Consider the following 16332-nt stretch of genomic DNA (forward strand, 5'->3'; position numbering starts at 1 on the left):
GACAGTTTTGACAGTTTTATTGCCCCCCAATAAAACTTTATTGCCCCGCCCCCTTATTCACCATTTTATTACTCAATGTACATTCCTTTGTGCATCCTGAGCATGAGACCTAATTGTAATTAGTTTAGATGATTATCAGGAGTCCCTAAACCAAATGTTCTTCTGTGTCTTTGAAGTGTGTGTGTGTGTGTGTGTGTGTGTGTGTGTGTGTGTGTGTGTGTGTGCCAGGTACATAGATTACCCCCCCCCCCCCCCCCCCCAAACCCCCAAACATTTGCCCCCCTCCATTGTCTTTTTGAAGAATAAAGCCTGGTTTATACTTGACGCGTCGCGATCGGTGCGAGGGTCTCGCGCGTTGTCGATTTTGCAAACGATTTTTTTTTTTTTTTTTGACCGTAGCATTTTATATTTCACCAGAAGATGGCATTGTATACTATACTATACTATACTATACTATGCTATATTATACTATAATATACACTGTGTCCTCCTCCCCAGAATGCCAGGCTGAATGGGTGTGGCCCCCACACATGTCCACCTCACCAAATCTGGACAAAAAGTTTGGACACCCCTGGTGTAAAGTGTCCTGTGTGTTTGCATCTTCTTCAATATATCAGTGATGTGTATATTCAGATGTGATCTTCAGTACATAATCAGTGATGTGTATATTCAGATGTGATCTTCACTACATAATCAGTGATGTGTATATTCAGATGTGATCTTCACTACATAATCAGTGTTGTGTATTGTCATGGTCCCCATGGCAACCTCTTTTCTTTGTGTGCTTTTATTTTGAAATCCCTTATTGTGTCTGACTTCATGCCCCACCTTGAACCCCGTCCCTCCTCATTGTTTTCAGGTGTGTCTCGTTTGGTTCTGTGTTTTATTCAGTGTATTTGTCCTGTGTTTAGTCTTTTGTTATGTGGGTTATTGTAAGTTCCACTAATTTTGATGCTGTGTGTAATCTTGCTGGTCCATGTCTTTAATGTCTTTATGTCTCCCCTGTTCTGTGTATTAATGTTCTCCTTTAGTGTTAGTTGGTGTATTTGGTCACTGTTTGGTTTGTCTTTGTTTTATGTCAGTATATTCTGTGTAGTGTTAGTTGGTTTGGTATTAAACTACTTCAGAGTCCACACTTGTGTCCAGCCTACCTTGCCCAAACGTTACATGTATAAACAGACCTTCACTGAGTGCAGGACTCCCTGAAGATCCTCCAGTCTGAACTGGGATGGTGCTGGAACTGGACTTTTCCTGAACTGGAGGATAGAACAGTGGAAAATACCAACGTTATTAACATAATTAACTTTGTATAAAAGAGGATTTGCAGCTATGAGAACTGCTGTATTCATTTGTTTTATATACTGTACTCTATATATATAATGTGTTTATACGAGGTTTGGGGCAGGTGTGGGGGAAATGCATAGTAAGAATGCTTCAAAAATAGATGTGTTAATAGTTTATTTGTTAATTAACAAAATGAATGAAAAGAATCTGGCCCCGCCCTCTACCCCTGTGTGATACTTTCATGTGTCACTTCTGGCCCCGCCCTCTACCCCTGTGTAGTGCTTTCGTGTGTCACGTCTGGCCCCGCCCTCTACCCCTGTGTGGTGCTTTCATGTGTCACGTCTGGCCCCGCCCTCTACCCCTGTGTGGTGCTTTCGTGTGTCACTTCTGGCCCCGCCCTCTACCCCTGTGTAGTGCTTTCGTGTGTCACGTCTGGCCCCGCCCTCTACCCCTGTGTAGTGCTTTCATATGTCACATCTGGCCCCGCCCTCTACCCCTGTGTGGTGCTTTCATGTGTCACGTCTGGCCCCGCCCTCTACCCCTGTGTGGTGCTTTCATGTGTCACGTCTGGCCCCACCCTCTACCCGTGTGGTGCTTTCATGTGTCACGTCTGGCCCCGCCCTCTACCCCTGTGTGGTGCTTTCATGTGTCATGTCTGGCCCCGCCCTCTACCCCTGTGTGGTACTTTCATGTGTCACGTCTGGCCCCACCCTCTACCCGTGTGGTGTTTTTATGTGTCACGTCTGGCCCCGCCCTCTACCCCTGTGTGGTGCTTTCATGTGTCATGTCTGGCCCCGCCCTCTACCCCTGTGTGGTGCTTTCATGTGTCACGTCTGGCCCCGCCCTCTACCCCTGTGTGGTGCTTTCATGTGTCACGTCTGGCCCCGCCCTCTACCCCTGTGTGGTGCGTGTTCTCTTAGTTCCGCCGCTGTTTTAATTGCCTTAGTTTTCCTTCTGTTTGTCACACCTTCTGTTTTCCCACCATATGTTGAGTTTTGTCAGCTGTTCCTGGTTTATCCTTGTGAGTAGTTGGGTTTATATTCCCTGCATGTTCGAGTCTTTCCTTGTAGCTCTATGTGTTTATTGTCATGTATCATTTGGTGTAAGTTCACTTGCTCTCATGTTCATGTAAATCCGAGACTCTTGTGCTCACTCACAGCCTGGTTAGTGCTAGTGCACATGTCCATGTTGTTCTATGTTCTGGTTTGTGCTAGTGCATGTGTCCATGTTGTTCTATGTTCTAGTTAGTGCTAGTGCATGTGTCCATATTGTTCTATGGTTGAACTTCCCTAGTCCATGTTTTGTTGAGTATGTGTATCACTGCTAGTTTTTCTGTCGGCTTTAGTGTTCGTAGTATCAAGTGTTTTATTCTTTATGTCTATTCTGTCTTAATGCTTGCTGGTTTCTCGTCTTGTGGTTGTTTTGTATTCTTATGTTCATCGAGTTCCCGTTTAGCGTACAACTGTTACCGGTAGTTCTCCTGTTATATTTTAATCTCGTCTCCATCATGGGTTTAGATATTTTGTTCATAATCCCTCCCCACCCCTCTCCTCTCCCTGTCAGCACAGCTGGGCTTCCAGATGTTACTGGAGTCCCTGTAAATAAAACGTGTTCTTCTCAGATATTGTGTTCACCTCCCAGCTCCCCGACATTACAGTCATCAAAATCAGATCAAATTTGTGTGACCACCCTGTGTCTTCAATTCTTCCAGGTCCACTTGCACAAAGTCAGACATTTTGTAGAATTACAGTCAGGAGTCTGATTAATCAATGATACCAAACAGCTGATAATGATCTTAGAAAGAAGATTTACAACTGTGAGAATTGTATTCATGACCTTCATGTATATATAAACCCAGTAATTATAAATAAATATTAACTGTGGTCTCTGATCATCTCAACATTCAGATTCATCTCTTACCTCCATATGTAATGTTCATGTTCACTGGTCCATGAAACTGATTTCCATGGAGCTGAGTAGAACAGACATTCCCTCCTGTCTGAGCTGTGATGTTGGTCTGGACTGGAGTAGATCCCTCCATCTTCTAATCAGACGTTACTTCACCAACACCACTAAACATCAACATGAGGATGGCATTAAATAAGTTAGTGATTCACATGTGTGAAATAGCACCACCCAGAGTATGACACAGGTCAGTGTGTCTCACAGTTTGTTTATTCACTGAGATCTGCAGTCAGCATTATTAAACAATCATTAAATACTAAACAAACAGCACATTATATTTTATTATTTGAATAATATAATTATTTTTGAATGAAATAATTTAAAAAAATACAGGATAAGTTTGTAGATGGTTGGCTGTGAGCAGGTTCATATTATTAGTACACAGTTCAATCAATAAAAGTTCTTTCACATAAGAATACATTAATTCAAATCCCATCAAATGATGTTTCCAGTTATCTTTTCAATTTAAGAGTAGAAAAAAGAAAACTGAACTGGTAAATAAATTTACTGATGACAGTCTACCACTCCATTAGCTCCTCCCCTACTGATGATGGTATAACTCTCCTCATTAGCTCCTCCCCTACTGATGATGGTATAACGCTCCTCATTAGCTCCTCCCCTATTGATGATGGTATACCTCTCCTCATTAGCTCCTCCCATAATGATGATGGTATATCATTCCTCATTAGCTCCTGCCCTAATCATGACTGTACTTTGATCAGTATGTAACGCATGTAATCTCCCTCTGACCTTGAGAAGTAATAATTCATCACTCTGTAATCTCCCTCAGACCTTATTATATACACTATACTGCATCATACTGTATGTACTCTGTACTATATCATACTGTATATACTGTATGAACTCTGTACTGTATCATAGTGTATATACTATGATACAGTTCAGAGTATTTGCAGTATTGTAATGTTCTAGCCACATGCAGATAAGTGGACAAACACAAAAGCTGAGAGAACAAGGGTTTATTGGCCTTTTCAGAGTCTTTCTCTACTGAAGAGACACAAGGGACACATAGCCAATCTGTAAAGAAGAATTACACTGATGCTTAGGGCACAGTGGCATACAAACCAGCCAGATTAACACTAAACACAATAACTTTCAGTACAAATAGTGACATACAAACCAGCCAGATTAACACTAAACAGAATAACTTTCAGTTCAAATAGTGACATACAAGCCAGCTAGATTAACTAAACAGAATAACTTTCAGTACAAACATGTGACGAGATTTAATAGACAGTAAGATAGACACCAGTGATCAGTTATGACCAGGGTTGCCAACTTTATATCACGATAGATCGATTGCCAGTGGTTGGCGCCAGAGTGAACTAGTAACTAATTGAATCATAGATGTAGATCAGAGGTAAATAAACTAGATTTTTTTTTCGCTGTGAGAAATCGGATGTGTGGCATGAGAGCGTGTGAAGACAGTTAAATGCGTGTGTCTCACGCTCAATGCGTGAGAGTTGGCAACCCTGGTTATGACATTAGGACGAATGAACACCGGAACAGACTAAAGGTATAGACAACAAATAAAGGAAAAACTGAAACTAAGAGTAACACACATGGACGTAACACACATAAACTTTAAATCTGAACCTAAGAATAAGAAAATCACAATTCTTCATCAACAAAACTTCAAGGTAAACATTCACAGCACATTACAGTCTTATAAACACAGACACAAACCACCAAAGCACAATATAACAGATTAACATTAGGAGTTCTATTACTACTGTCTGACTACACTAACACTAGGAGTTCTATTACTACTGTCTGACTACACTAACACTAGGAGTTCTATTACTACTGTCTGACTACACTAACACTAGGAGTTCTATTACTACTGTCTGATTACACTAACACTAGGAGTTCTATTACTACTGTCTGACTACACTAACACTAGGAGTTCTATTACTACTGTCTGACTACACTAACACTAGGAGTTCTATTACTACTGTCTGTATTATCTATCACAGACTCACATACTCACCGTGTTCCTCTGAAATAGATTCATGTGTCTCATAAAATGATGATCCTGCTCAGTCTCTCTCACTCTGATCTGAATCTGTTTGTTCTGTTCAGTTTCTGATATGACTTTGTAGGAGGTGGAGACTCCAGATTCAGGTTTATCTCCCACTGCTGAATAACAGCACCAGAGTGGCTCACAGGTAAGTGGGTCACAGGTGAGGAATGCAGCCAGACTGATACAAGTACACACACGTTGTATCATGCACAACATACAGAACTACTGTAAATAAATGACACCTCTCTGATCTGAGAACAGTGTAGCTGCATGTAACACCCGTGGTGTCTGGGAGCAATGAGGGGGATTCATGTGCTGAGCAGAGCGAGGTGTCGTGAAGGACAATCCAAAATCAGGGTCATATAAATAGACCAAGGTCAAATCTGACAGTGAGTTATTCATATTTAATATTTTACAAAGACCACACCAAACAGCTGAAGAAGACTTACAGACACGAACCACAGGGCACAAAACAATGACCAGCACAAACTACACAGGACAAACAAGGAAAACTAAGTACAAAAACCTGGTAATGCTAATGAGGGGCGGGGTTACACACAAGAAGAAGGGATCAGAAAAACACTGAAACCAGACTAAGAGGACAGAGGCGGAGCCAGACGTGACAATGCAGCTCCCAGATCAGAGACCCCTCCTGTTCAAAATTACAGTGGAGGAACAGACCTGCCCAGCTAAGAGTGTTTTACAGTCTGTTCATTGATGAACTGATCAGAGATCAGTCCAAACAGAGGGGGATGTTCAGACTGCTGTTTAACTGTGTACTGATGAGCTGATCAGAGATCAGTCCAAACAGAGGGGGATGTTCAGACTGCAGGTTGAAGTCTGTGTCAGAGGTGTCAATTCCAGGTTCAGAAAGTAAAAGTCCTCACCAGGATTTTGCTCAAGCTTGCTAGTGTAGGTACCATGCTAAACCAGCAGGTGGCAGTACCACTGCCAACACATGGAACAAGCTTGCTTTGACGGAAGAAAGGGTGTGTCTAAAGTACGTGGTATCCAGGTGTTTAAATACCCTGATCAGCCATCCTTTTCTCTCTCTCTGGTTTGACCCACACATAGGTTAGACCTATTAAAGAGAGGCTCCGCCAATTTTCTCTCTCTCTGGTTTAAACCAGAGACCGTATATATAAGTGGACTGGATGACACGAGTGAAAAGTGAAGCCTCTGTGAGTCAGCTGCCCTCTAGTGGCTGGCTGCAGTACAACTTTTAACCCCGCCCATTCCCATGTAAGTGAACGGGCCGGACGAGAAACTTTGAATTTTTATTACACGTAAAATACGTTTTTTGAGCAATTATAATTTGTCAATGCTATATGACCCCATTGCGTTAGTATCTCTCCCGATGTTTTTCTCTACGATAAACAGATCTTAAGTTATTAAGTGTTACTTAAAGGGGTGTGGCGATAAGGTGATTGACAGTTAATAGCTGCGTTGATTGACATCTAATACCAGATGCTCAAACGTGAACGCGCTCAACAGCAAAACTCTCGAAAGCAGTATTAAAACCTTTTATCTTTGTTTATTTTGTAAAATGGCAAAAGTGTCTTTATACCACACCTCAATGTCTTGTTCTGCAGTAAATTGTTGTAACAGACCATTAGGGTCAAGTTCTTTGCAGTTTTTTTGTTAAATAGCTCAGTTAGATATTTGACTAGCTAGCCAGATGTTAACTTTAAATCCTCTCAGGTTAGAAAATTGTGCTAGCTAGTTCGTAGTTTAGCGAATCAAACGAAATGTACTACCATGTATACATGTGTGTCTGTGTGTGTATACACCAGAGACGGTATATATACAGTATACATATACAAGATTAATTATGTATATATAGTTGAAGTCTTATTTCAGTTAGAATGTTTTGTGCTAAGTGCGATTAAAACCAAAGGATTCCTTTTCAGCATAGGAATAATTACCTTCATGCTATAAAGTAAGTAGCATAGAGTCACGGGTTGTAACTTTTGAACTGCTTCTTGAAGCTGTGTCAAAAGTGCTATACAGATGAGCTGGCCAAGCTGGCTTTCCTTGGAGAGTGGGGGTCGGCGCTTCAAACGTGTACCATCTCATTAGCAAGACAAAGGGCACTAATCGCTTCACAGCAGGGAAGTGGGCTATCTGGTGGCTGATTTTCCTCACGAAGATTTTCGTGGCGTTTGCAGTCCTAGTGTTAAGTGAAACAATATCTTTGTTCAGTAGTAGCTAGCTAGGTGGCACAGTCTGTATGCGCGACCCCGTCTATACTGGTGGGCGTATCCTAACGAATGTGATCAGAGTTGGGGCGGAGATACTGTCCTGCCTACTGGTTCTAATGCTGTAACGTGGCTTGCGCCACGGAGCGAGGAGACGGACACAAATGCTGAGATGAGCGAGATTTAATACAGGGAATACCAAAACCAGGGTCGATAAAACAGGCAGGGGTCATAACGTCGAAGCAATCCGAACAAGAACGAAAAACAGGCATGACAAAACAGAAACCAGGAGGACTCACGAACTAGGGATCAAACAGGCAGACAAAACCACGCACGAACCGACGGGATGACAAGGCACAGAGTAGACAACCAAACAGCATGAACAAAACCATGGATGACTCGACTGGGGAATGACGGGACTTATATACATAGAACTGAAACAAGGAACAGGTGATAACAATGACACGGGGGCGTGGTAACAAACGAGGAATCACGGAGACAATGAGCAGGGCGGGATAAACAGGCAGGGAACACAGACACGAGGGAACCCAGAGTGACAACTAGGAGAGGGGGCGTAGCCATACGTGACAGTACCCCCCCTCAAAGCGTGCCACTCCGGGGCACGCAAGGGCAGACAGGACAGGGAAACGGACTAGGACTGGACAGGGAACCACGGTCCACGGTAAGAGACAGGGACAGCAGACACAGGACGGACCAGAGGGACAGGACACGGGACCTGGGGCATGGCAGGGACAAAGACAGGAGACGCAGAGACCGGCCTAGAGCTGGACAGGGACACGGCATGACACGGGATACAGGAAGACTGGACAGGGCCAGGGCGAGGTACAGGAGCAGGGCCAGACAGGACAGGACCGGGGACAGACACGGGAGTGGGGCCAGGGGACAGGGCAGAGGCACACACAGAGGCAAACACGGCTTGGACAACCGAGACTGGGACAGGAACAAAGTGGGTGATGACTTGGGGAACAGACACAGGGACAGGGACCTGGAGGAACCGACCAGACACAGACACAGGGACGGGCACAAGGACACGAACAGGTACACACACAGGGACTGGGACCAACACCAAACTAGGGACAGAACATGGGAGCAAGGGGAACTTGGGCAAAGAGACGGGGGCACAGGGCAGAGCAGGAGGCACAAAAAGTCTAGGCCCAAAAGAGGGCAGCACAGTCTCTGGGGTTACAGGCGCGGCCGGGCGGCGGGCAGCGGACACAGGCGCCGGCAGACAGGCAGCGGGAACAGGAGCCGGCAGACAGGCAGCGGGAACGGGAGCCGGCGTGGATGACCTCTCCTGGGTCGCGGGGACAGGAATCGGCATGGACGACCTCTCCTGGGTCGCGGGTACAGGAACCGGCGTGGACGACCTCTCCTGGGTCGCGGGGACAGGAACCGGCGTGGACGACCTCTCCTGGGTCGCGGGGACAGGAACCGGCGTGGACTGCTGACGGGCAGCGGGGACAGGAACCGGCGTGGACGACCTCTCCTGGGTCGCAGGGACAGGAACCGGCGTGGACGACCTCTCCTGGGTCGCGGGGACAGGAACCGGTGTGGACTGCCGACGGGCAGCAGGGACAGGAACCGGCGTGGACTGCCGACGGGCAGCGGGAACGGGGACTGGCGTGGACTGCCTCCTCTGGATCGCGGGAACAGACCGCAGACGCGACATGACATCCTCGGGGGGCGGAGTCGCCGCACTGACGTCCTCGGGGGGCGGAGCCGCCGCACTGACGTCCTCGGGGGGCAGAGTCGCCGCACTGACGTCCTCGGGGGGCGTGACCGCCATACTGACGTCCTCGGGGGGCGTGACCGCTATACTGACGTCCTCGGGGGGCGTGTCCGCCATACTGACGTCCTCGGGGGGCGTGTCCGCCATGCTGACGTCCTCGGGGGGCGTGTCCGCCATGCTGACGTCATCCCGGGTCCGAGCCGGCCACTCCTTGGGTGCGTAGCTACTGCGTCCCCCCAAAAAATTTTTGGGGGGCCTTCGGGAAGCGGCTTTTGGGATCAGCGGAGGGAGGTCCTCTTCCACGGGGTCCGGGTTGAGCCTGGAAGAACACACAGACACACATGCCCCTCGGTGGCTCTCTCTGCGATGGCTCCGCCTCCTCTGAGGCGTCGGGAGCTCGCAGCAGCCATTGAGAGCCAACCGAGGGTTAAGCCAAAGCTCGTCTGTGCATTCACTCCGTCTGCCCGCTGCTTGCACCACAGGTTGCTCACCCCTGTGGTGTTCGCCAAGCAGGGCAGACTCACAGCGCTCAATAGGAGTCTCGTCGCTAAAGCCAATTAAAGGAGACTGTGCTTTCTTCGGTCAGCGACGAGACTTCCTTGTTCCCACACCAGGGGTATTCCTGTCTCCGGCTCGTTCGCGCTGTAACACATGAGAGTTAAACTGCACGGAAGCAGCCAACAACTCGTTACAGCGACTAAACTCACCGGAGTCTCGCTCTCTCGCTGTGTCCTGGTTAGATCCGTGGTTATGTAACGTGGCTTGCGCCACGGAGCGAGGAGACGGACACAAATGCTGAGATGAGCGAAATTTAATACAGGGAATACCAAAACCAGGGTCGATAAAACAGGCAGGGGTCATAACGTCGAAGCAATCCGAACAAGAACGAAAAACAGGCATGACAAAACAGAAACCAGGAGGACTCACGAACTAGGGATCAAACAGGCAGACAAAACCACGCACGAACCGACGGGATGACAAGGCAACCAAACAGCATGAACAAAACCACGGATGACTCGACTGGGGAATGACGGGACTTATATACATAGAACTGAAACAAGGAACAGGTGATAACAATGACATGGGGGCGTGGTAACAAACGAGGAATCACGGAGACAACGAGCAGGACGGGATAAACAGGCAAGGAACACAGACACGAGGGAACCCAGAGTGACAGTTAGGAGAGGGGGCGTAGCCATACGTGACAAATGCGCATGCTCTGGCTCCAATTTTCGTCTACTGCGCAAGCGTATCCAAGATGGCAGCATCCGTGCGGCCATCATGGTGGCTTCAAAAATTCACAATAGGAGTCAACGGTGATGTACCGTCCATTATATATATGGTCTCTGGGTTTGACCGACACATAGGCTAGACCTATTAAAGAGAGGCTCCGCCAATTTTCTCTCTCTCCAATTTCTTTATTGAAAACACACGAACTTGATTAACGAGCCCGAGTTACGGTGTAATCTAACCATCAGCTGATCAACGTTACCATGGAAACAGATTCACCGAACTACTTCAATCAAGCTTGATGACATGGCCACACAGACTGAAACAAAGGCGATCAATTCCCTGTTGTTAAACCGTGAACGAGACTCACATTCCTGAACTTCATATCTAGAAGGACGATTCCCAGCACACCTGGACGACGTCGTTTATCAACGAGGAGCCTGTGGTGGAAATTCCCTCCTAATTCAGGGAGGACGATAAACCACCCACAATCCTCAACACGTGAGAGTCTAACCGCTGGGCTTAGTTTATAAAAGCACATAGTTACTTGAACTGCAGACTTATCTAAGTTTAACTAAAACCTTTTCAGTGTTTTGTGTTCAACTTTGTTTTCTTCAAGATTTGTATATACAAAGTTTTCTTTGCTGTGCATGCCACCATCTTTTATTTATCTGATTGACAACTTGTAGTCCCCATTCTCAGATACACACATTAATTTTTAGTTATTAAGCCAGCTCCATTACTCTTTGTTCTGACCACGTTGGAATAAACCAGCTGAGCTCATTAACATACAGTCACGCTGCTCTACTGTTTAAAGTCGGAGCCATTTTAGTTGCTTTGTTCTCCATAGGAGAACTGAGACTACAATTCCTGCCTCCTCACACGCGCGCACCACTTACTCTCCTCCCCTTTTCACACACACACACACACACACACACACACACACACACACACACACACACACACACACACACACACACACACACAAACACACACACTAGATCCCTGTTGATGCTGTTTGTGTTTTAGAATAGTTGGTTTTAAATAAATGTATCATTTATTTTCACCAAGTTGATGTCATTCAAAAGTGGTTGTTGCCAAAACCTCCAAAGAATTCACAGTTAAATCCTTCAGATACCAAACCAATAATTAACTTTAGTTGATAACTAAACTTGTGGTCCTGATATAATTAGAATATGAGACTGATTCTAAATTAATGAGACTGATTAATAATTAAGGTAAAACAAATTATATCTACTTTAAAGGAGTAATAGGTGAAACCCTTACACACTTTTCTAATTAGTGCAATCCAGGTAAAATTAGTGGAATCAACACAATCCAGGAAGCCTGAGCAAAATTCTGGTGAGGACTTTTACTTTCTGAACCTGGAATTGACACCTCTGGTGTCAGTGCTGTTTAACTGTGTACTGATGAACTCTATCTGTACCAGCAGGATAGGAGTAAACATCTGTACCAGCAGGATAGGAGTAAACACCTGTACCAGCAGGATAGGAGTAAACATCTGTACCAGCAGGATAGGGGTAAACATCTGTACCAGCAGGATAGGGGTAAACATCTATACCAGCAGGATAGGGGTAAACATCTGTACCAGCAGGATAGGAGTAAACATCTGTACCAGCAGAATAGGAGTAAACATCTGTACCAGCAGGATAGGGGTAAACATCTGTACCAGCAGGATAGGGGTAAACATCTATACCAGCAGGATAGGGGTAAACATCTGTACCAGCAGGATAGGAGTAAACATCTGAAGAGACTTTGAGAATGCTAGTGGCCATGTGAATCCAGTGCTTGTGGTAGGAAGTGTTGATTGTGTGTGGAGAGACCCTGATGATCAACATCAACAAACAACTTCCTCATCAACAAAACTTCAAGGTAAACATTCACAGCAAATTACAGTGTTATAAACACAGACACAAACCACCAAAGCACAATATAACAGATTAACACTAGGAGTTCTATTACTACTGTCTGACTACACTAACACTAGGAGTTCTATTACTACTGTCTGACTACACTAACACTAGGAGTTCTATTACTACTGTCTGACTACACTAACACTTGGAGTTCTATTACTACTGTCTGTCTCCACTAACACTAGGAGTTCTATTACTACTGTCTGACTACACTAACACTAGGAGTTTTATTACTACTGTCTGACTACACTAACACTAGGAGTTCTATTACTACTGTCTGTCTCCACTAACACTAGGAGTTTTATTACTACTGTCTGACTACACTAACACTAGGAGTTCTATTAATACTGTCTGTCTCCACTAGCACTAGGAGTTCTATTACTACAGTCTGACTACACTAACACTAGGAGTTCTATTACTACTGTCTGTCTACACTAACACTAGGAGTTCTATTACTACAGTCTGACTACACTAACACTAGGAATTCTATTACTACTGTCTGTATTATCTATCACAGACTCACATACTCACCGTGTTCCTCTGAAATAGATTCATGTGTCTCATAAAATGATGATCCTGCTCAGTCTCTCTCACTCTGATCTGAATCTGTTTGTCCTGTTCAGTTTCTCATATGAGTCTGTAGGAGGTGGAGACTCCAGATTCAGGTTTATCTCCCACTGCTGAATAACAGGACCAGAGTGGCTCACAGGTAAGTGGTTCACAGGTGAGGAATGCAGCCAGACTGCTACAAGTACACACATGTTGTATCATGCACAACATACAGAACTACTGTAAATAAATGCTGTTTAACTGTGTACTGATGAACTGTATCTGTACCAGCTGGAGGTGTTGATGGTGTGTGGAGAGACCCTGATGATCTTCTCAGTTGGTCTCACGAGCCTCTGTAGATGCTGGTGGTTTGAGATACCAGTCCACATATCAGACAGCTGTTAGACACATTAGACCAGAGATGGGGACTCGAGTTTGGGACTCGGACTCGAGTCGCACTTAAGTCGCATATACAGTGACTTTAGACTCGACTTAGACAACCTTTTCTCCGCCTGTCTGTATGCTTTTTACTTCCTGCTGACGTAACATTTTCGGCACGCGGACCCTCGCGCCGATCGCGACGCATCAAGTATTTTGCAAGTGACCGTTGCGCGCGACTCCACACACCTCACACGAAACATCGCGATCATGGCGGCGCTGGTGAGGACGCTCGCTTCTGTTTCACCATTCATAATACGTTTTGGGTACAAAACAAGTACAAGTAGCAAATAGAAGAGCAGCAAACTGCAGCATGTGTGGCATAAAAATACAGGACGCTGGTTCCACCACATCTACTTTTATTCACCACCTGAAAACCCAGCCGGAAGGGTTAGTCACTGCCTGAAAGGTTATTAGCAATATTGCAATATTGGTATTGACTTCCCACCAGTGCACCAGTAGAGAGGGTGTTCAGTCATGGAGGCCATAATGCGCCCTCACCGAGCCAGGCTAAGTGCAAGTACCCTGTCAATCTTGATCTTTTTAAAATGTAATGCGTTAGTTGCATAAACATTTTCCTTGTATTGGACACTGAAAGACACCTTGAAGTTCAAATAGATTGTGTTTGATCCAGTTAATTAGGAGACAAATAGTTGTTGCTGCAGGGCTTTTTATGTCAGAATCATTATTATTGTAAAATTTGAATTCTGTTTTTAATTTTTATTTTATAATCACTAATTTGGTTGCTATTTTCCTTATATGCAGACCTTTAATATATATAGTTAAAAATGTGATTTTTTAATTTCACAGCCCTCCTTTATCTTTTAGAACAAAATATAGCAGATGTTCTACTGAAAGAAGAGAATATTGTATCCAGAAAAATGTCAGTTTTGTAAGAAAAATACTTTTTGGAGAAAAATACGGAAACAAAATTTATCTGGAAAACATTTGTGTGTGCGTGCACACTTTTAAAAATTGTATTTCTTCATTTACCAGTTTAAGCTATTATACATCAGAAGTGTCTGTGACGGGCAGGGTGAGCAACTAAAAAGGAAGCGATCACGCCAAGTCTCAGGGAAATAGGATGGTTTAATAGAAAGTGTGCAAACCAAAAACCCGTGCATTGTTCCAAATGAAGGAAAAAATAACCAGCAGTCAACTGGTACAAAGACAAGTCATATATAGACAAACAAACGACCCTCAGGTGAGACGGATCACGGGTCCCGCCCAACTGAGGGACGAACATCACGTGACCAAAAACAGGACCGCTGCCGCTGTAACCGGGGGCGACCGGCAGGGCCCCCCCCCCACAACGTGACAGTGTCATAACAGACCATTACAACTATACAGTGATTTGCGACTACAGTGTCACTCAAATATTTGGGACTTGACTTGGACTTGAGAACAAAGACTTGAGACTTGACTTAGACTTGATGTCAAAGACTTGAGACTTGACTTGGACTTGCAAAAAATGACTTGTGAGCATCTCTGCGTTAGACAGCTAGTCAGGATACTGTTGCCCTGTTGAAGGGGCTCTATGTGGCAGTGCTCATGTTGGTCTTCACTGATGACTATTCCATACATAACAGATGTTGTTTTTTTTTTTTGCACCTGCCCCCAACACACCCCCCACCCCACACCCAAGACTAAGAGGCAGCGCCCCCCACCACCACCAACCAGGACAAGCACACAGACATCCCTAGTCTGCACCAAGCCCTCCAGCCCCAGGAAGTAATTGACACAAGCACGCAGCCCCCCCAGGGTCAATCCCCAGCTACCTGCTATGCCACCGGAAGATGAAACCACAGCCATCCACCCCAACTAAGTAATGGAACTGATCAGTGGGAACCAAAGAGCATTAAATTCCTCCAACTGGTTTTTAGAGGAAGCAGACATTCCCTCCAGACTAATGTCATCAAGTAATAATGGGTAATATGCAGATCTTTTTCTGATTTCCAATTAATGAGGATGGTTTTCTTGGCGATGCATAGGGCAAAAAAGTCAAAAAGTCAAATTTATTTATATAACGCTTTTCACAATACACGTCACAAAACAGCTTTACAATCGTATGGGTCCAGATCCCTAATATGCAAGCCAAAGGCGACAGTGGCGAGGAAAAACTCCCTATAGGGTGGGGATTAGGAAGAAACCTCGGGAGGACCAAGACTCAAAAGGGAACCCATCCTCCATTGGGCGGTCCGTTAACACAAGTCCGTGGTCGCAGGGTGGTTTCAAAGTTCCACAGCAACAGTCCAGGCTCCTGTTCCCCGGCCAAGCAGCCTCAGTCTCCTCGGTGCAGGCGGTGGGCCTCAGGCGGGCCAGCATCAGCACAACCCCTCATGGCATCAGCACGTCCACCGGCAAGCCAGACCATCCCCCAGGTGCCTGCAGGTGCCTGTATCCAATCGTCTTGGGTGGAGGCATGCAAGAAGATAGAAATACTGACTGAGTGGACATGAATTTAAACCACCATTGATTTAAATGTACATAGCTCACGTGCTCACATAGGGCAGTGAGCACTATGTGTGATGTGTTTGCCTCTATAATGTGACACCGGGACAGAGACAGCAGGAGGCAGAGGCTGTGAGCGAAAGACTTTATTATCCATACTTAGAATAACACAAATACTCAGGACACTTGGTAGAACAAACACAAAGGAATACTTAAACGAATGAAGAACAGCAGAAAGTCCACAAATAGGCAGAAGTCTGAAGTGCAGAGCAGATTATCCCACATAGTGAGGTGAGGATACAGGCTGAATGCACAACACTGGACAACACGACCTGTGGGGATTTATACAGCCCAAACCTGATTAAGTGACAGGTGTCAGTACTTGGGTGATTGTGATGGTGGGAGTGTCCAGGAATGAGAGGGTGTGTACTGTGATGAGGTGGGCGTGTGTGTTCGTGAGTGAGTGAGTGAGTGCGCCCTCTGGTGGCG

At 45.4% G+C, this 16332-nt stretch overlaps 2 protein-coding genes across 4 annotated transcripts in view; both read right to left on the reverse strand.

Annotated features, from left to right (window-relative positions):
• The window catches only part of LOC143491501 (NACHT, LRR and PYD domains-containing protein 3-like), a 74587-nt gene extending 69178 nt beyond the window's left edge, over positions 1-5409 (reverse strand). For 2 of the 3 annotated variants that reach the window (XM_076990564.1, XM_076990563.1), the window contains exons 1-3: positions 5261-5409; positions 3205-3356; positions 1182-1256 (exon numbers count right to left, since the gene is read on the reverse strand). In XM_076990564.1, the coding sequence (XP_076846679.1) occupies positions 1182-1256; positions 3205-3325 (196 nt within the window). In that variant the 5' untranslated portion in view covers positions 3326-3356; positions 5261-5409. The remainder of the gene's footprint in view (positions 1-1181; positions 1257-3204; positions 3357-5260) is intronic. The other variant, XM_076990562.1, reaches the window with a different exon arrangement.
• Positions 1-16332, reverse strand: part of LOC143491500 (NACHT, LRR and PYD domains-containing protein 12-like) — a 204458-nt gene that overhangs the window by 119306 nt on the left and 68820 nt on the right. The window lies entirely within an intron of this gene.

Source organism: Brachyhypopomus gauderio, unplaced genomic scaffold, assembly GCF_052324685.1.
Source record: "Brachyhypopomus gauderio isolate BG-103 unplaced genomic scaffold, BGAUD_0.2 sc76, whole genome shotgun sequence".
Taxonomy (NCBI): domain Eukaryota; kingdom Metazoa; phylum Chordata; class Actinopteri; order Gymnotiformes; family Hypopomidae; genus Brachyhypopomus; species Brachyhypopomus gauderio.